The 14963-nt window shown below is 46.2% G+C and overlaps 1 protein-coding gene across 2 annotated transcripts; it reads left to right on the top strand.

Moving 5' to 3' along the window:
* The first annotated feature begins 218 nt into the window (after nucleotides 1-218).
* LOC116515262 (acrosomal protein KIAA1210-like) lies at nucleotides 219-12315 on the top strand. 2 transcript variants are annotated; one of them, XM_032227193.1, is made up of 8 exons: nucleotides 219-390; nucleotides 1125-1205; nucleotides 1738-1929; nucleotides 3139-3235; nucleotides 4137-5657; nucleotides 7915-8102; nucleotides 8795-8903; nucleotides 11885-12315. In XM_032227193.1, exons 1-8 carry the CDS (start codon nucleotides 283-285, stop codon nucleotides 12046-12048), a joined length of 2460 nt encoding a protein of 819 aa, XP_032083084.1. In that variant the 5' UTR covers nucleotides 219-282; the 3' UTR covers nucleotides 12049-12315. The 2 variants fall into 2 exon arrangements, with proteins under 2 accessions (XP_032083084.1, XP_032083083.1); XM_032227192.1 differs by having other exon boundaries at nucleotides 11882-12315.
* Nucleotides 12316-14963: the final 2648 nt, after the last annotated feature.

Here is a 14963-nt window from a genome sequence, read left to right as displayed (position 1 = left end):
GATGGATGCAGAGTTCTTAAGTCACACAATCCCCAGGTGTGACTTTTGCGACCAGCTAACTTCCGACACGCACGGGGCAAGCCAGATTCACTTAACAACTGTGTGAATCACTTAAAGACTGCAGCAAAAAAAGAGAGTCTTAACATTTGCTTTCTTCTTTCGAGCGGTGGCAACCTTTGAAAAAGCTTAAATAGATTTATTTCAACTTTTAGGTTCAGTGGAAGCACGGGAAACCAAGATTTACTGCAGGACGACAAATTTCCTTTTGAAGCGTTGTGTGACATGGTTGGGGATGCATCCTTGCAGGAGAATCTCTCTGATGATGGTTTGCCCAGAAGCCTTCTAGACATCTCCACCATCCACGATGTTCTGACATCGTCTATAACTCAGGTATGGACCTGGTGAAATTTCTTAGCTGAGAGGTCACAGGGAATAGCCCTCCTAATTTGCCCAGTCTCTTCCTAAAACCTTCCAGTATTGGAGCATTCACAACTTCAACAACATCAACAAGTTATGGCTTGTGAGAAGGACAGCCAAAGAGTCAAGCACCTTGTGAATACCTCTTTTTTCCAGGATTATGCCACAGACCCTCTGATGGTATTTCCTAACCTTCCTTTTCTCACAACCTTCTGAAATAATCTTTTTTTTTACAAAGTGTAGATCCTATGCAGTGTCTTTAGTTGTGTTGACCACTTAAGAGGCAGTGGGATATATATATATCATTTTGATGAGGTACATATGTGCTACCTGTTCCCGGCTCTAGGGGAACGGTGCTCATCTCTGTTTCAAAGCCAAAGAGCCAGCGGTGTCCAAAGACGTCTCCGTAGTCATGTGGCCAGCACAACTAAATGCCGAAGGCGCACGGAACACTGTTCCCTTCCCATCAAAGGTGGTTCCTATTTTTCTACTTGCAATTTTTATGTGCTTTCGAATTGCTAGGTGAGCAGAAGCTGGGACAAGTAACGGGAGCTCACTCTGTTACAGTGCGCTAAGAATTCAAACTGCTGACTTTTCTGATGGACAAGCTCAGCGTCTTAGCCACTGAGCCTTCACCATTTGATAGGTTCCCAAAAATCCTACGTTTCTTATTGACTTAATTTTCTTCCTCTCTCTTCTATCTGCAGCCTTCCGGCCCTATCCAGCTCTGCAGCTCTGTGAGTTCAGACGAGACAGATGGCGAAGACAATTGCGTAAATACCAGTCAGGTATCCAGCAAAAGTTCCAGCCAACAGTCTTTCATGAGATTTCACAACTACAGACCTTCATCAGGCTTAGAGAGTTGCCAGGCTGATATCTTCCAAATGCCACTCTGTAGCAGACAATACTTGGCAAGAAGTCAGGCACAGATCTTCACCCTGTTTAAGGAACTAATTGTCTCCTGCAAACTCCCCTCCCTTTTCTCTCCTCTTTATTCCCTCTGAGAGGAGCCATTCACGGTCCACCTGTGGCTTTACTCCAAAGTCGGCACCTGTCTTTAGTGTTCCCTTCTCCTGGCAGCTCTGGCATGCTCCAGCTGTTCGTCTGCCCCACTGATGTCTGACTCCGAAGGCAGCTGATAACTGACATATGGCCCTGGCCCCATCTCTGCCTCCGACACAGAGCCCTCCTCAGAGCCTTCCCCAGACTCCAGGACTGGCCCAGGTTCCTCTCCAGCCTCCTCACTGTCTGAATCTGCTGCCAGATCTGCTGGTGACAACAGAGAGAAGCTGAAGCACATTGTCATGTCTTCTTCTATAGGTCACTTCGGGGTCTCTTCGTGACTCATTTCCTCCGGGGAGTTCCGTCTTGCCCCTCAGCCACGGGATTCCGGTTGATTTCAACACCCCGGCTTCTCCCTTGGCCTGCCTGGACACCGCGGCGGCCAGGCACAGGATTGCAATGAACCCAAGGAAGCAGAAAGGGTTCACAAAGAAGAGTCACCATTCTCTTGTGAGTAGCTGTTAGGACAAGGTCCTTTGGGGAGAGAGAGAGAGTGAGAGTTAGAGACAGTGGTGGTATTCAGGCAAACCGGTAGTGGCAGACCCGCTACCCTCTCCAGCACTATGCAGTCCTATTTAGTCACATTTTCTAAGCCACGTGCATGCGTGCAAGTCCCGCGCACACTCGCAGTTTTGGTGTGCTGCAAATCAGTGGTAAAAGTATGTAAAACCCACCTCTAGTTAGAGACTTAGTTAGTGATGCCCCAGAACAGAAGGACGCTTCAATTCCTGCCCTGGACGAATGGCTGCAAAAGTTGATGGAGTTAGCACAGATAGCTAAATTGTCTGATTTGATCAAAGAAAAAAAAACCACAATTATTTTTGTTTCTCCTTGGAAACCACTTCAGGACTTTCTGCTTGGGGTGGGGAAAAATGAAACTGATTTTGGGTTTTACTGATTAGATAGCTCTGTTGTTCTAGAAATGGCTAGTTCACGCTATTATGGAAAAGTAAAAAGTTGAGGTGGATGTTATTGCTTATTCTACTGCAACAAAGGGAGACGGAAGTCTATGCCTCCCCCCCCATTCCCGCCTTCTTTTGTACGCTTCTCTCTTCCCCTTACCCCTCCCTTGGTTTCCTCCTATCTGCTTTGCATTTTCATATTTTACATTATAAGGTAATAAAAAATTGTAAACCAGAGAGGGTAGATAGATAGTTACTTCAACTTGCAACAGTTCAAAGTTACAGTGGCATCAAAAAAAGTGACTTATGACCACTTTTTACACTTACGGCTGCTGTAGCCCTCCCCATGGTCCGTGATCAATCCAGACCTTTGGCAAATGATTCAAGATTCATGAAGGTCGCCGTATCCCGGGTCACGTCCCCTCTTGTGACCTTCTCATAAGCAAAGTCAATGGGGAAGTCAGATTCCCTTAATAACCGTGTCACTAACTGAACAACAGCTGTGATTCACTTAATAACTGTGGCAAGAAAGGTCACAGAATGGGGCAAAGTTCACTTAACAATTGTCTTGCTTAGCAACAGACATTTTGGGCTGTATTTTATTTAATTTATTCATTTATTAAATTTGTTTGCTGTCTGTCTCTCTGCAAGTCAACTCTGTGTACAGCCTGTCTCTAACTTATGAACGTAACTGAGGCTGGAATTATGGTAGGTTAAGTTGTACCAATTGCTAAACAGGTCATCTCTGTCACATCAGGTGGAGCAGATGTTGGAGCAGCAACAACCTCTGGAGCCTGTTGAAGATGAAAGAAATCTCTCCAAAGTCCTCGCTGGTCAGAGGAAATCTTGGGAAGGTAAGGCCAACGGTGTCAGTGCAAAAAATCAGGAGCCAGATTGAGTTCAATGAGAATTGGCCCCAGATAAGAGTCAATGGACTTCAAGGGTAGGGGGAAGGGACTGGACTTAGGCCTCTTTTGGGGCCGTAGGGACTCCAGAGTAATGATGCATTTGACCCCATCCTCGTGCTTGGTCATCTCCTACAACCAGTAGGTGGTACATATTTCTGGAGACAATGGAGAGCTTTCTTGTATTGAGATTTGAAGGCTGGAAACCAAGGAGGTTGATGATGATGATGATGATGATGATGATGATGACGACGACATGATGATGTTGATGTTCTTGATGATGATGATGAAGATGATGATGGTGTTGAGGGAGGTACAGATATAGGTTAACAGAGTTGGAAGGGACGTTATAGGTGATCTACTCCAACCCTCCCCCCAAGGAGATTATGGTAGTGATGTTGATGTTGATGATGAAGATGATGGTGATGGTGGTGGTGATGAAGATGATGATTGTGATGGTGGTGGTGATGGTGTTGATGAATAATATTGAAGATGATGATGGTGGTGATGATGGTGATGAAGATGATGAAGGTGATGGTGATGGAGATTATGATGTTTATGAAGTGACGATGCTGCTGATGTTATCCATTCAGTTGTGTCCAACTATTGGAGCTTCCATGGATCTCTGGTCTCTCCACATCTTCTGATCTGCTTCTTTGAGTCGTTCCATGCTCTGGCTGGTATCAGCTTTGAGAGCCTCCAGCCGTTGTGGCAGCCTGGTTTCCCTCTACTGCTAATTAATTATTTTTCCAAGTGAATTCCCCTGCATGATATGGTCAAGATAAATGAGATGCAGCTTTGTAATTTTTGGAAACCCTTACTTTCTCTTCTCTTCATTTTTCTTATCTAGGCTTGTTGGGCCACCGTGTGGTGAATGTCAACGAAGATGGGACTGACCATGCATCACCTGGGACCAGAACCTCTAAAGCTTTGCCTTCTTCTTGCAGCACTGACCTACATGGAGATGGAACATCCATCTTGATATCAGAGGCCGAGAATTTGCTGGAGACTCAGCTCCAGTTGAATTCCACCAAGCCCTCTCCAAATGTTCCATCCCCTCTCACCAAAGATGGAGAAGGAGAGAATATGGACAAGGAGGAAAAGAAAGGAACGTGTCCTCCCACAGTTGCTCAAAAAGCACAGAGTGGTCCAGATGTCACAGAGATCTCCGAATCTCTCCACTTGAAGACAAAAGCCATTGGACTCCATAGTACATCACCCTCTGCTTTGCCAAAGAGTAAGGTAGGGAAAGAACTTGGAGCAGAAGACAACCAGATAGTTTGCACACAACGAACAGATGCCCGAGCAAGTGTTTCTAAACCTGCCAGGAACCGACACAGAGCATGTGCTAGAGCTGTCCTTGTAGACGGTTCTTCTTCTCTGGAGGCAGGTCCCGTGTTGGGTGTTCCACAGCTTTCTTCATCTGCTCTGAAGGTTTCCTCAGATGCCCCAAAGGACTTAATGGACAAGAACAGACACGCCATAGATGAAAATGGAAGAGGGCCTTCAGATGTTGAATTTCAGCCTTCTCAAGGCCATGGGAAGCCGACGGATTCTTTGCAGAGCACATTGTCCACATCGGAGGTTGATTCTGATAGACCTGTGCTTCTAAATGCAGCAGGTAAGAAACCTGCGGACAGCACCATTCAAGAGTTGGGTAGTCTTTCTTCTGGAAGATTAGCCACTGTGGGATCTACTGAGGTGGCTTCCAAAACTCACCCTCCTGTCAGCACTCCTGGAGTTCAGCTGGCAAACGTCGTCACCGAGGAAGAAAGCAAAGCTACGGAGATGATCAAGACCCAGACAAAGCCTTCTGCTGTGAAGCCCGTGAGATTCACCATCGCTCCCGCCTGGCAGAGGTCACTCTCAGGAGATTCAAGCTCTGTCAACAATTCCTACCCTCGAAATTCTCCAACGTCTCCCGTAAAACCAGAATTGTTTGAAGGAACTTCTCTACTAGATGCAGGCTCACCAATTTTAAACACTCCGGAAAGACCTGATGGGGCTAATAGAAACACGGGGGTCCCCTTGAATTCTTCCAGTGAGGAAGTCCAAAACTGTGAAAGTCCATTTGGAGTGAAACTAAGGAGAACTTCTTCTTTGCTAAAGTATCAAACAGAACATCACTGGGACCCCCCCAAGCTGATGCCATTGGCAGTTCCTTCACCATCCTCTGTAAAAACCGAAACCAAGGCAGCAAATTCTGGAACCAACCTTCAACATCTTACCATGGGTATTAAGGGTTTGGTTGCAAACTCCGGCATCCAAGAGAAAAATCTGCAGAAGACCAAAGCTGGAGAAGAAGACACCAAGCTGCAGAAGACCAAAGGTGGAGAAGGAGGCCCCAAGTCACAAGCAAGCAAACTTTCAGGTATTTCTCTTTTTGAGCCAGGAGGACATTGGCCAACAAGGTAGAACTAAGCAACCGATGCCATTGAGGTCATTGCTAAGCTATGCAACTTTCATTATAACCGCTGTAGAATTGTACAAATCGGGTTGTGTTTTTTCTTCCCTCCCTTTTTCATTGGGTGAAGGGAAATCTTCTCTGGTTACAATGTAGTTGCTGTACAGTGGTAAATTGGTGGGTGTTGTAGTAGAGCATACCCCGAGGTCTCCATGTGGCAGAAGGCCTTAAGACATGAAGAATCGGCACCACACCTTCATTTTGAGTTAAGGTGATTTATTGCTCATGCCTATACACAGGAATCTAGTCAGCAGTAAGCTGATGCTAGTGAAGGGTCAACAGAAGTCAAGAGGAGTTGAACTTGGATCACTTGTGGGAACATAATGACTCCAGGCTACTTCCTCTCTTGACTCCGCTCTCTGACTTTCCCTTCCCTTCTCCTATATCAGGTTGCTTGCCATGCTGAAAATCAACTTCTTCACAATTTTACTGTGTTTTCCCCAAAATAAGACAAGATCTTATTTTCTTTTGACCCCCAAATTAAGCACTTGGCCTTATTTTGGGGGAGATATTATTTTTGAGGTGCAGGCGGCTATGAGCGTGGTCATGGCTGCTGCTGTGTTGCAATATTTTGGGGGAGGGCTTATTTTGGGGGGGAGGGCTTATTTTAGCACATGCGCTCAAAAACCCGATTGGGCTTATTGTCTGGGGAGGTCTTATTTTCAAGGAAACAGGGTAGTAGAACAACAGAGTTGACCTTGGAGGTCTTCTAGTCCAGGGGGTTCAACCCTATACCATGTTGGACCAATGGCTGCCCTGTCTGTTCTGAAAAGCCTCCAGTGATGGAGCACCCACAACTTCTGAAGGAAACGCCATTCCACGTTCCCACTGTCAGGAAATTTCTCCTTAGTTTTAGGTTGCTTCTCTCCTTGGTGAATTTCTCTCCATTGCTTCTCGTCCTCCTTCTGGTGCTTCGGAGAAGAAGTTCCTGTGGTGTTTCTTTCAAAGTCAAGAAAATACCGGAGGGTATTTTGACTTACACTCCTTGCCTTTCTTGTACCTAGCAGGAGAGCCTGCTCCACCTGCCACAGGTAGATTCTTACTAGAAGGTGAAGAGGCGGGCTTAGAGTAGGGCATGAGTCCTAGCTTGATTTTAACACGTGCACCCAATATAAGCCCCACCCCCAAAATAAGCCCCCATTAAGACTCCGCCTACTCCAGAGTCCACGGCTCTAAATTAAGCTAGGGTTGGGATGGTTGGCGGTGGTGGAGCTGCCCTACTACTTACCTTCAGACAGTTACAGCCGGGCCTCGCACAGCCCAACACCTGCTTTCCTGGCCCATTTCTATTGCAGCTTTCCTGGAGGCCTCTGCAGGTGGTAACAGAGCTCTTTTATTGGCTGCAGAGGCCTTCAGGAAAGCCTTGCCAGCCACAGAAGAAGTTCCTAGAGGCCTGACAAAGAAAAGGAGGCTGGGGCTGCTGTTGTGGCCCACCAGTTGCCAATGGAGCTGGCAGCAGATTCGGACAGGGAGGAGGTTGGGACGGAACAGGGCCCAGTCCTGGAGTCTGGGGAAGGCTCTGAGGAGGGCTCTGTGTCGGAGGCAGAGAGGGGGCCAGGGCCGTATGCCAGTTATCGGCTGCCTTCAGACATCAGGGAGGCAGAAGAACTGGAGCCTGTTCCCAGTGTGCCCATGCACAGAGTTGCCAGACGAAGGGAACAGCTAAAGAACAGAGGGAGGAAGGCCACAGGTGGACAATGAATGGCCCCTCCCAGAGGAAATAAAAGGGGAGCGAAAGGGGAGTGGAGTTTGCAGGAGACCATTAATTCGCTTAATTGTTTCATGACTCTCCGAGACTCCTTGCCAAGTTCTGCAGATATCGGCCTGGCAGCTCTCCAAGCCAGAGAAGGTCTGTGACTGCAAATCCTTCCTCAAAAGATTTTGCTGGAGGTGAATGGGCAGAATTCACCGTCAATTACTAAAAGGGTTTTTTGTCGGGACCAGGAGTTTGCTTCATGCTCTCGGGAAACCTCGGTCAGAACAGCTGCCGCACTGCAAGTGTGCTGAGTCTATGGATGACATCCCCCCCTGAAAATAAGACCTGGTACCTTTTTTGGTGGTTAAAAAAAAGACAGGGTCTTATTTTGGGGGAAACACGGTAGGTCCCAGCTGAGAAGACAAATCCTGAAACGTGGAGCTGTGTTTCCATCCCTTTCTCTTGTAGAACAAACCCCTGCAGTGGTTTCTGGAAGCGTCTCCGTTCAGCCAACTTGGGTCTCCGTGGCAAAACAGAAGCAGCAAGGATTCCAGGATGTGGTGGCAGCAGCCAAGGGACAGAAAAAGAGGGAGGAAGGCACAGCCAAAAGGGGAAGAGAGGATGCGAAGTTTGTAAGTGCATCTCACCTGGAAAAGGTAAAAACACACAGATATCAGAATAACACAGTGCAAGTCTGTCGGTGCGTGGAATGCCAGGGGAATAATGGAGTCCCTACACTTCAAATAATTCATTTACCGATTGTTTGAAATTACCGTGGGACTGAAAAAAGCAACTTATGACCCTTTTTTCACACTTATGACCATTGCATCATCCCCACTGTCACTTAATCAAAATTTGGACGCGTGTCAATGGACTCGTATTTATGACGGTTGCAGCGTCTCCATGGTCACGTGATCAAATTCAGACACTTGGCAACTGACTCGTATTTATGACGGTTGCAGCGACCCCCTTTTGAGACTCTCTGACAAGCAGAGTCAATGGTGAAACCAGCTTCACTTTTAAATGTTACTAACCGTGTTAAAAACCATGTCACTAACTCAACAGCTGCGGTGATTCGCTGAACCACTGAGGCAAGAAATATTGCAAAATGGGACAAAACTCACTTAACAATTGTCTCACTCAGCTATGGAAATGTCGGGTCAATTGTGGTCGTAGGTCGAGGACTACCTATATTGCAAGCTACCTCCCATATAGGGTGGATTTATCCCGTCAACGTGAGCCTTCAGAAAACTCTCCCATACCCTCCCGAAAAATCTTTTAAAATTTAAATGTAATTTTTAATTTCTTTAAAAAAAAATAGATTGAATTTTTCTTTTTTATTTTACAGCAAGTAACCATTCCTAGCAATAGTTTGCCCAAGAAAACTGGCCCTTACCAAAATGTGTGTCTACTGGAGAGTAAAGTACTGTTGAAGTCAGCGCAGTTGGCTGCCAAAGGTAATAACGGAATAACAGAATAAGAGTTATTGGAAGGGGCCTTGGAGGTCATCTAGTCCAACCCCCTGCTCAGGCAGAAAACCCTACAGCATTTGAGACAAATCCAGTCTCTTCTTAAAAGCATCCAGTTGACAGAGCATCACAACTCCAGGCAAGCTGTTCCGCTGATATTCTAATTGTCAGGATGTTTCTCCATAGTTCTAGGTTGCTTCTATCCTTGATTAGTTTCCACCGGTTGCTTCTTGCTCTACCCTCAGGTGCTTTGGGGAATAGCTTGACTCCCTCTTCTTTGTGGCAACCCCTGAGATATTGGAAGACTCCTATCATGTCTCCCCTGGTCCGTCTTTTCATTAAACTAACATACCCAGTTCCAGCCACCATTCTTTATATGTTTTAGCCTCCAGTCCCCTAATCATCTTTGTTGCTCTTCTCTGAACTTTTTCCAAAGTCTCCACATCTTTTTTTAAAATCGTGGCGGCCAAAACTGGATGCCGTATTCCAAGTGTGTCCTTACCAAGGCCTTATAAAGTGGTATCAACACTTCACGTGATCTTGATTCTCTCCCTCTGTTGATGCAGCCTAGAACTGTGTTGGCTTTTTTGGCAGCTGCTGCACACGGCTGGCTCCTATTTAAGTGTTTGTCCACTAGGACTCCAAGAGAACTCTCTCAGTTACCACTATTGAGCAAGGTTTAGTTTAGTTTAGTTTATTATGATTTATAGGCCGCCCTTTTCCCTGAGGGGACTCAGGGCGGCTTACAATACATGGGAAGGGGGGTGCAAAACAAAAACACAAGACAGTGCATAAATAAAAATAAAACAATAAAACACAACTTTCATTCAACATTCAGGTGGGGCAAATTAGAATCTTATCCCCAGGCCTGACGGGATAGCCAGATCCTAAGGGCTGTGCGGAAGGTCTGGAGGGTGGTGAGGGTGCGAATCTCCACGGGGAGATCGTTCCAAAGGGTCGGAGCTGCTACTGAGAAGGCTCTCCTCCGCGTAGTCGCCAGTCGGCACTGACTGGCGGATGGAACTTGGAGGAGGCCTAATCTGTGCGATCTAATCGGTCGAAGGGAGGTAATCGGCAGGAGGTGGTCTCTCAAGTACTCAGATCCACTACCATGGAGAGATTTATGGATGGTGAGGGGAAGGTACCCCCTATGCTGTTCCTGTGCATTTTGCCTCACTGTCGAACCTTACTTTTTTTCACCACTTAATTTCATTTTGTTAGAAGTCAGCTTTGATCTTGTCTTTTTGCTTGTTGATCTAATTCAGAATTCGGAAGGTCAATGAAATGATTGTATTGCATGCTCAATCCCACTTCCTCTTCCTGTTCCTTTATTTTTATTTTTTTCCAGAACAGCTGTCCTAGACCAGATAAAGAGGCCCATCTTGACCCCTTCCAAGACATTAGCACAGCTGTCTTCACTCACTGCGATGCTAAGAATAGGAATAGCAAACAGGATTCCTTTAAGTCCTATCTCTGGCCGAAGAGATCGTACCACAAATATTGCAATGCTTTCGGCGTCACGTCAATTTCCACAAAACATAATTTCTTAGGAAGAGCCTAAATGCTCTAAGGCCACCCCTAGAATCCTGCATCCAGTTTTGGTACCACACTATATAAAAAATGCGGAGACTCTAGAAAGGGTGCAGAGAAGAGCAACAAAGAGGATGAGGGGACTGGAGGCTGAAACACGGATGCAGCAACTGGGTATGACTAGTTTAATGAAAAGAAGGACTAGGGGAGACATGATAGCAGTGTTCCGAGGGGTTGCCACAGAGAGGAGGAGTTAAACTATTTTCCAAGGCACCTGAAGGCCAGACTAGAAATAATGGATGGCGAATGAACAAGTATATATTCTACCTAGAAATAAGGAGGAAGTTTCTGAAAGTGAGAACAATCAACCCATGGAACAGAAGTTGCCTTCGGAAGTTGTGGAAGCTTCATCACTGGAAGCTTTCAAGAAGAAATGGTGTAGGGTCTCCTCCTTGGGTAGGGTGGGGGGTTGGACTAGATGATCTACAAGGTGCCAACTCTGTTAATGTGTAATCCATTAACTGAATGTATATCTAGATTAATGCTTCTCAACTGGCAACTTTAAGATGTCTTAAGCTTCAGCTCCCAGAATTTCTCAGCTACCTAGTATGTGGAAGGGTCTTGGAGTTGCCAAGTTGGAGATCCCAGATCTAGTAATATAAGGTGGGAACACCACAAAACCCCTTTGCCCAGTTAGCTAAGCTGTTTTCACTTCTTCCTTTGGAAGAGTATACTAGAATGAATGGAATAGGACCTCCTGCTTGAGCCAGGAGTTGGATTAGAAGACCTCCAAGGCCCCTTTCAACTCTGTTATTCTGTATTCTTTAAGGAAAACCAAAATCCTCATGTCTCAATCAAATTGCTTTGGGCAATTTGACTTTCTTGTGTGTTTTTTTCCTTTCAAAATGTTTCACTTCTCATCCAAGAAGCTTCTGAAGAACTGAACCTGAAGAACTTGAACTTGAGAAGCTTCTTGGATGAGAAGGAAAACATTTTCTTTCTTTCTTTTTTGATTTGGGGATGCTGGGGATTTTATTTTTTGGATGCTGCTCCCCAAAGAAACTGGGAAGGAAGGCAGAGAAAGAGATAAGGAAGGAAGGAAGAAAGGAAGGAAGAAAGGAAGACAAAAATGGAAGGAAGACAGAGAGAAAGATAAGGAAGGGAATGAAGAAAGACAAAAAAAGAAAGAAGGCAGAGAGATGGATGGAAGGAAAAGAGAGATAAGAAAGGAAGCTAGAAAAGAAAGGAAGAAAAAAGGAAAAAGGGAAGGAAGAAAAGGAGGAAACGAGAGGAAGTAAAATGTTTTCGAAGAAATTTTCAAAAAGGCAAATTAACTTTTGGGAAAAAAAGCATCTTGGGGACAACCAAAACGATGTGATTCTTCTTAGGTCTCCGTAGCCTTCAGATGTTCCTTGATGTCTCACATTGTTTTTCAGAAGGATGTGCCAGAATCCTCCCGCAGGAAAGTCTTCTGGTGGAAAAGGACACCAGATTGCCACCAATCCTGCCCGGGGCCTCCTGCAGCTCCACCGAACCTCCGTGGCTGTCTCTGGCTAAGAAGAAGGCTAAAGCATGGAGCGAAATGCCTCAAGCTGTTCAATAGCCAATGGGGGAAAAAACCCACACAAATCTTCTCACAATCGGCTGCCAGTAGCAGTATTAGTAGCTGAAAGCTGAGGGCAAACATGTGTGTAGACGTCTTGAGAAATGGAAGAGTTGGTCCACAAGGAAACAAGACCACGTTTTCACTTTGAATTCCTAAAAGAAGGAGTTTCAGCCAAATGTGGGGCTTTGTCCTGATCTAGGCTTCCCAAGAGCATGCAGCAAACTCCTGGTCCTGACAAAACCCGCTTTTATTAATTGACTGTGAATTCTGCTCCTTCACAGCCAGCAAAGTCTTTCAAGGGAGGACCTTGAAAGACCTTCTCTGGCTTGGAGAGCTGCCAGGCCAATATCTGCAAAACTTGGCAAGGAGTCTCAGAGAGCCACGAACCAATTAAGTGAACTAATTGTCTCCTGCAAACTCCACTCCCCTTTCGCTCCTCTCTTATTTCCTCTGGGAGGGGCCATTCATTGTCTGGCCTTACTCCCAAGTCAACCCCTGTCCTTTAGCTGTTCCCTTCGTCTGGCAACTCTGCTCCAGTTGTTCGTCTGCCCGACTCTGAAGGCAGCTGATAGCTGGCATAGGGCTCTGGCCCCCTCTCTGCCTCCGACACAGAGCCCTCATCAGAGCCTTCCCCGGACTCCAGGACTGGCCCAGGTTCCTCCCCAAGCTCCTGTCTGAATTTGCTGCCAGCTCTGCTGGCCACTGGTGAGCCACAACAGGCTTGGCCCAACCATTCGAGGTCGTTTCCCTGCTTGCTGTCCACTGGGGGCCACAATCCAGGTGGATGAGCCTAGCCAACTTCTTGAAGACCAAGACTTCTGCTGAGATGAACTAGGTTTGTCTCTTGTGTTTGATTCCTTCTGCCGATCCGTGTTTGCCCAAGGTAGAGTAACGTCTGCTGGAACTTCTGTCCTCCTTATAGCCTATTGGGACGTAGAAGTTTTAGGCCAAGTGTTCTCAGACTTGACCCCTTGAAAATGGGTGGGCTTCAACTCCCAGAGTTGGCTGCCTTGAAGTTCACCTGTCTTCAGGTTGCCAAATCCTGACAAATATGGTGAAGATACTTACGTCTGTTCTCTGCCCACATCAATCTCTCTTATTCTAGTGGATTTTTTTGAAGCTACCAGATCGAGAGATCGGTCCTGGAATTAACTCATCCCTCTTGGAATTAAACCTGTTTCAATCCTACCCAGTGTTCTGACCAAGGCCTCCCAAGAGCACGAAGCAAACTCCCGGCCCTTTTATTAATTGACTGTGAGTTCTGCTCATTCACATCCAGTCTTTCAAGGGAGGATTTACAGTCACAGACCTTCTCTGGTTTGGAGAGCTGCAAGGCCGAGATCTGCAAAGCTTGGCAAGGAGTCTCAGAGTCACGAACCAATTAACCAAACTAATTGTCTCCTGCAAACTCCACTCCCCTTTTGTTTCCTCTAAGACGGGCCATTCATCATCCACCTCTGGCCTTCCCTGTTTTTTAGCTGTTCCCTTCGCCTGGCAACTCTGCGCATGCGCGCACTGGGAACAGGCTCCAGCTGTTCTTCTGCCTCACTGATGTCTGACTCCGAAGGCAGCTGATAACTATCAGATGGCTCTGGCCCCCTCTCTGCCTCCGACTCAGAGCCCTCCTCAGAGCCTTCTCCAGACTCCAGGACTGGCCCAGGTTCCTCCCCAACCTCCTAATTGTCCGAATTTGTTGTCAGTTCCGCTGGCCACTGGTGGGCCACAACACCCAATTAGGACCACTTGCCCTAACTTCCCAACTCTTGAGTGAAATCTCCTTTTCTCTGCATAAGCGATCAGAAAAACAATGTCTTTTTATTTTTCTTGTCTGTTATGGTTGGGATTTTTTAAAATATGTCAATAAATAGCTTTTAAATAGAAGGTAAGTAGATGCTGTTGGTTTATTTTCACAAGTCTTGTTTTTCTGGATCTCCCAACTTTTTGTATTTCTTGTTTTCTTCTTAAATGCTCCAGTCGCTTCCCGAGCTTTGATACAAGTAATCCTCAATTTACGTCTTAGTGACGGTTTGGAGTTATGATGGATCCCCCAAAAGCTACTTACGACCTGGTCCTGAACTTATGACATTACTCCCTCCCCCCTCCCGGTCACGATTACATTTTGGATACTCGGACTGGAGTGCAATTATGGCTATTTGCAGCCCCCTGCAGTCCCACGGCTGTAATTTAAGATTTTTTTTCCCCCTAGAAACTTCTTTTTAGCTTATTTATTTTATTTTTCCAGTCTAGGGCAAAACATGCCGCCTAGCGACCCATCGATGGTCTTGTTGATGGCTACATTCGCTTTATGCAACGCAAAAACAGGTTGTAAAATCGGGTCTAGTAAGGTGATGACTTGCTTTATGATTGTCACGAGTTATAAATGTAGTTGGAAGGCTCAATTGCGGTTGCAAATTGAGGACTTACCCGTACATACGCCCGACACAATCGATGCAGAACTGTTCCCTTTTAGCATCATCTCCTTTTCCTTAGAGGCTCACAAGCACTTAATAAAGAATTTAAAACTCTTTTGGGGGGGGGGGGTGTTTCCGAGTCAATCTTGGCTCCTGATGGGGAAAATTTCAGAGGTTTTACAGATTGAGTTGGAAGGGACCTTGTAGGTCATCTAGTCCAACCCCCCCAAGCAGGACTCTACCTACACCATTTCTGACAAATGGTTTTCCCCTTGCCTGCTTTCTTCCTAGGGCTGAGCGAAACTGCCCGGCCCAAAATCACCCAGTTGGTTTTGTGCCTGAGGCAGGAATTGAACTCACCGTCTCCCAGTTTCTAACCGTGTCATTTAACCACTGCACCAAAATGGTTCTCAAAAGCACAGTAACAGAATGACAGAATTGGAAGGGACCTTGGGAGGTCTTCTAGTCCAAACTCCTGGTCATGCAGGAGACCCTAAACCA

Source organism: Thamnophis elegans, chromosome 12 (genome assembly GCF_009769535.1).
Source record: "Thamnophis elegans isolate rThaEle1 chromosome 12, rThaEle1.pri, whole genome shotgun sequence".
Lineage (NCBI taxonomy): Eukaryota > Metazoa > Chordata > Lepidosauria > Squamata > Colubridae > Thamnophis > Thamnophis elegans.
This window is presented reverse-complemented; position numbering and strand designations above follow the sequence as displayed.

Bases quoted from the DNA above. Each gene is read 5' to 3' on its own strand.
- LOC116515262 (XM_032227192.1), top strand. From the start codon at position 283: ATGGTTGGGGATGCATCCTTGCAGGAGAATCTCTCTGATGATGGTTTG. The intron at 1,206-1,737 runs GTATCCAGCAAA...CTTCTTCTATAG, and splicing joins ATTGCGTAAATACCAGTCAG to GTCACTTCGGGGTCTCTTCG. The intron at 8,103-8,794 runs GTAAAAACACAC...TTTATTTTACAG, and splicing joins GTGCATCTCACCTGGAAAAG to CAAGTAACCATTCCTAGCAA.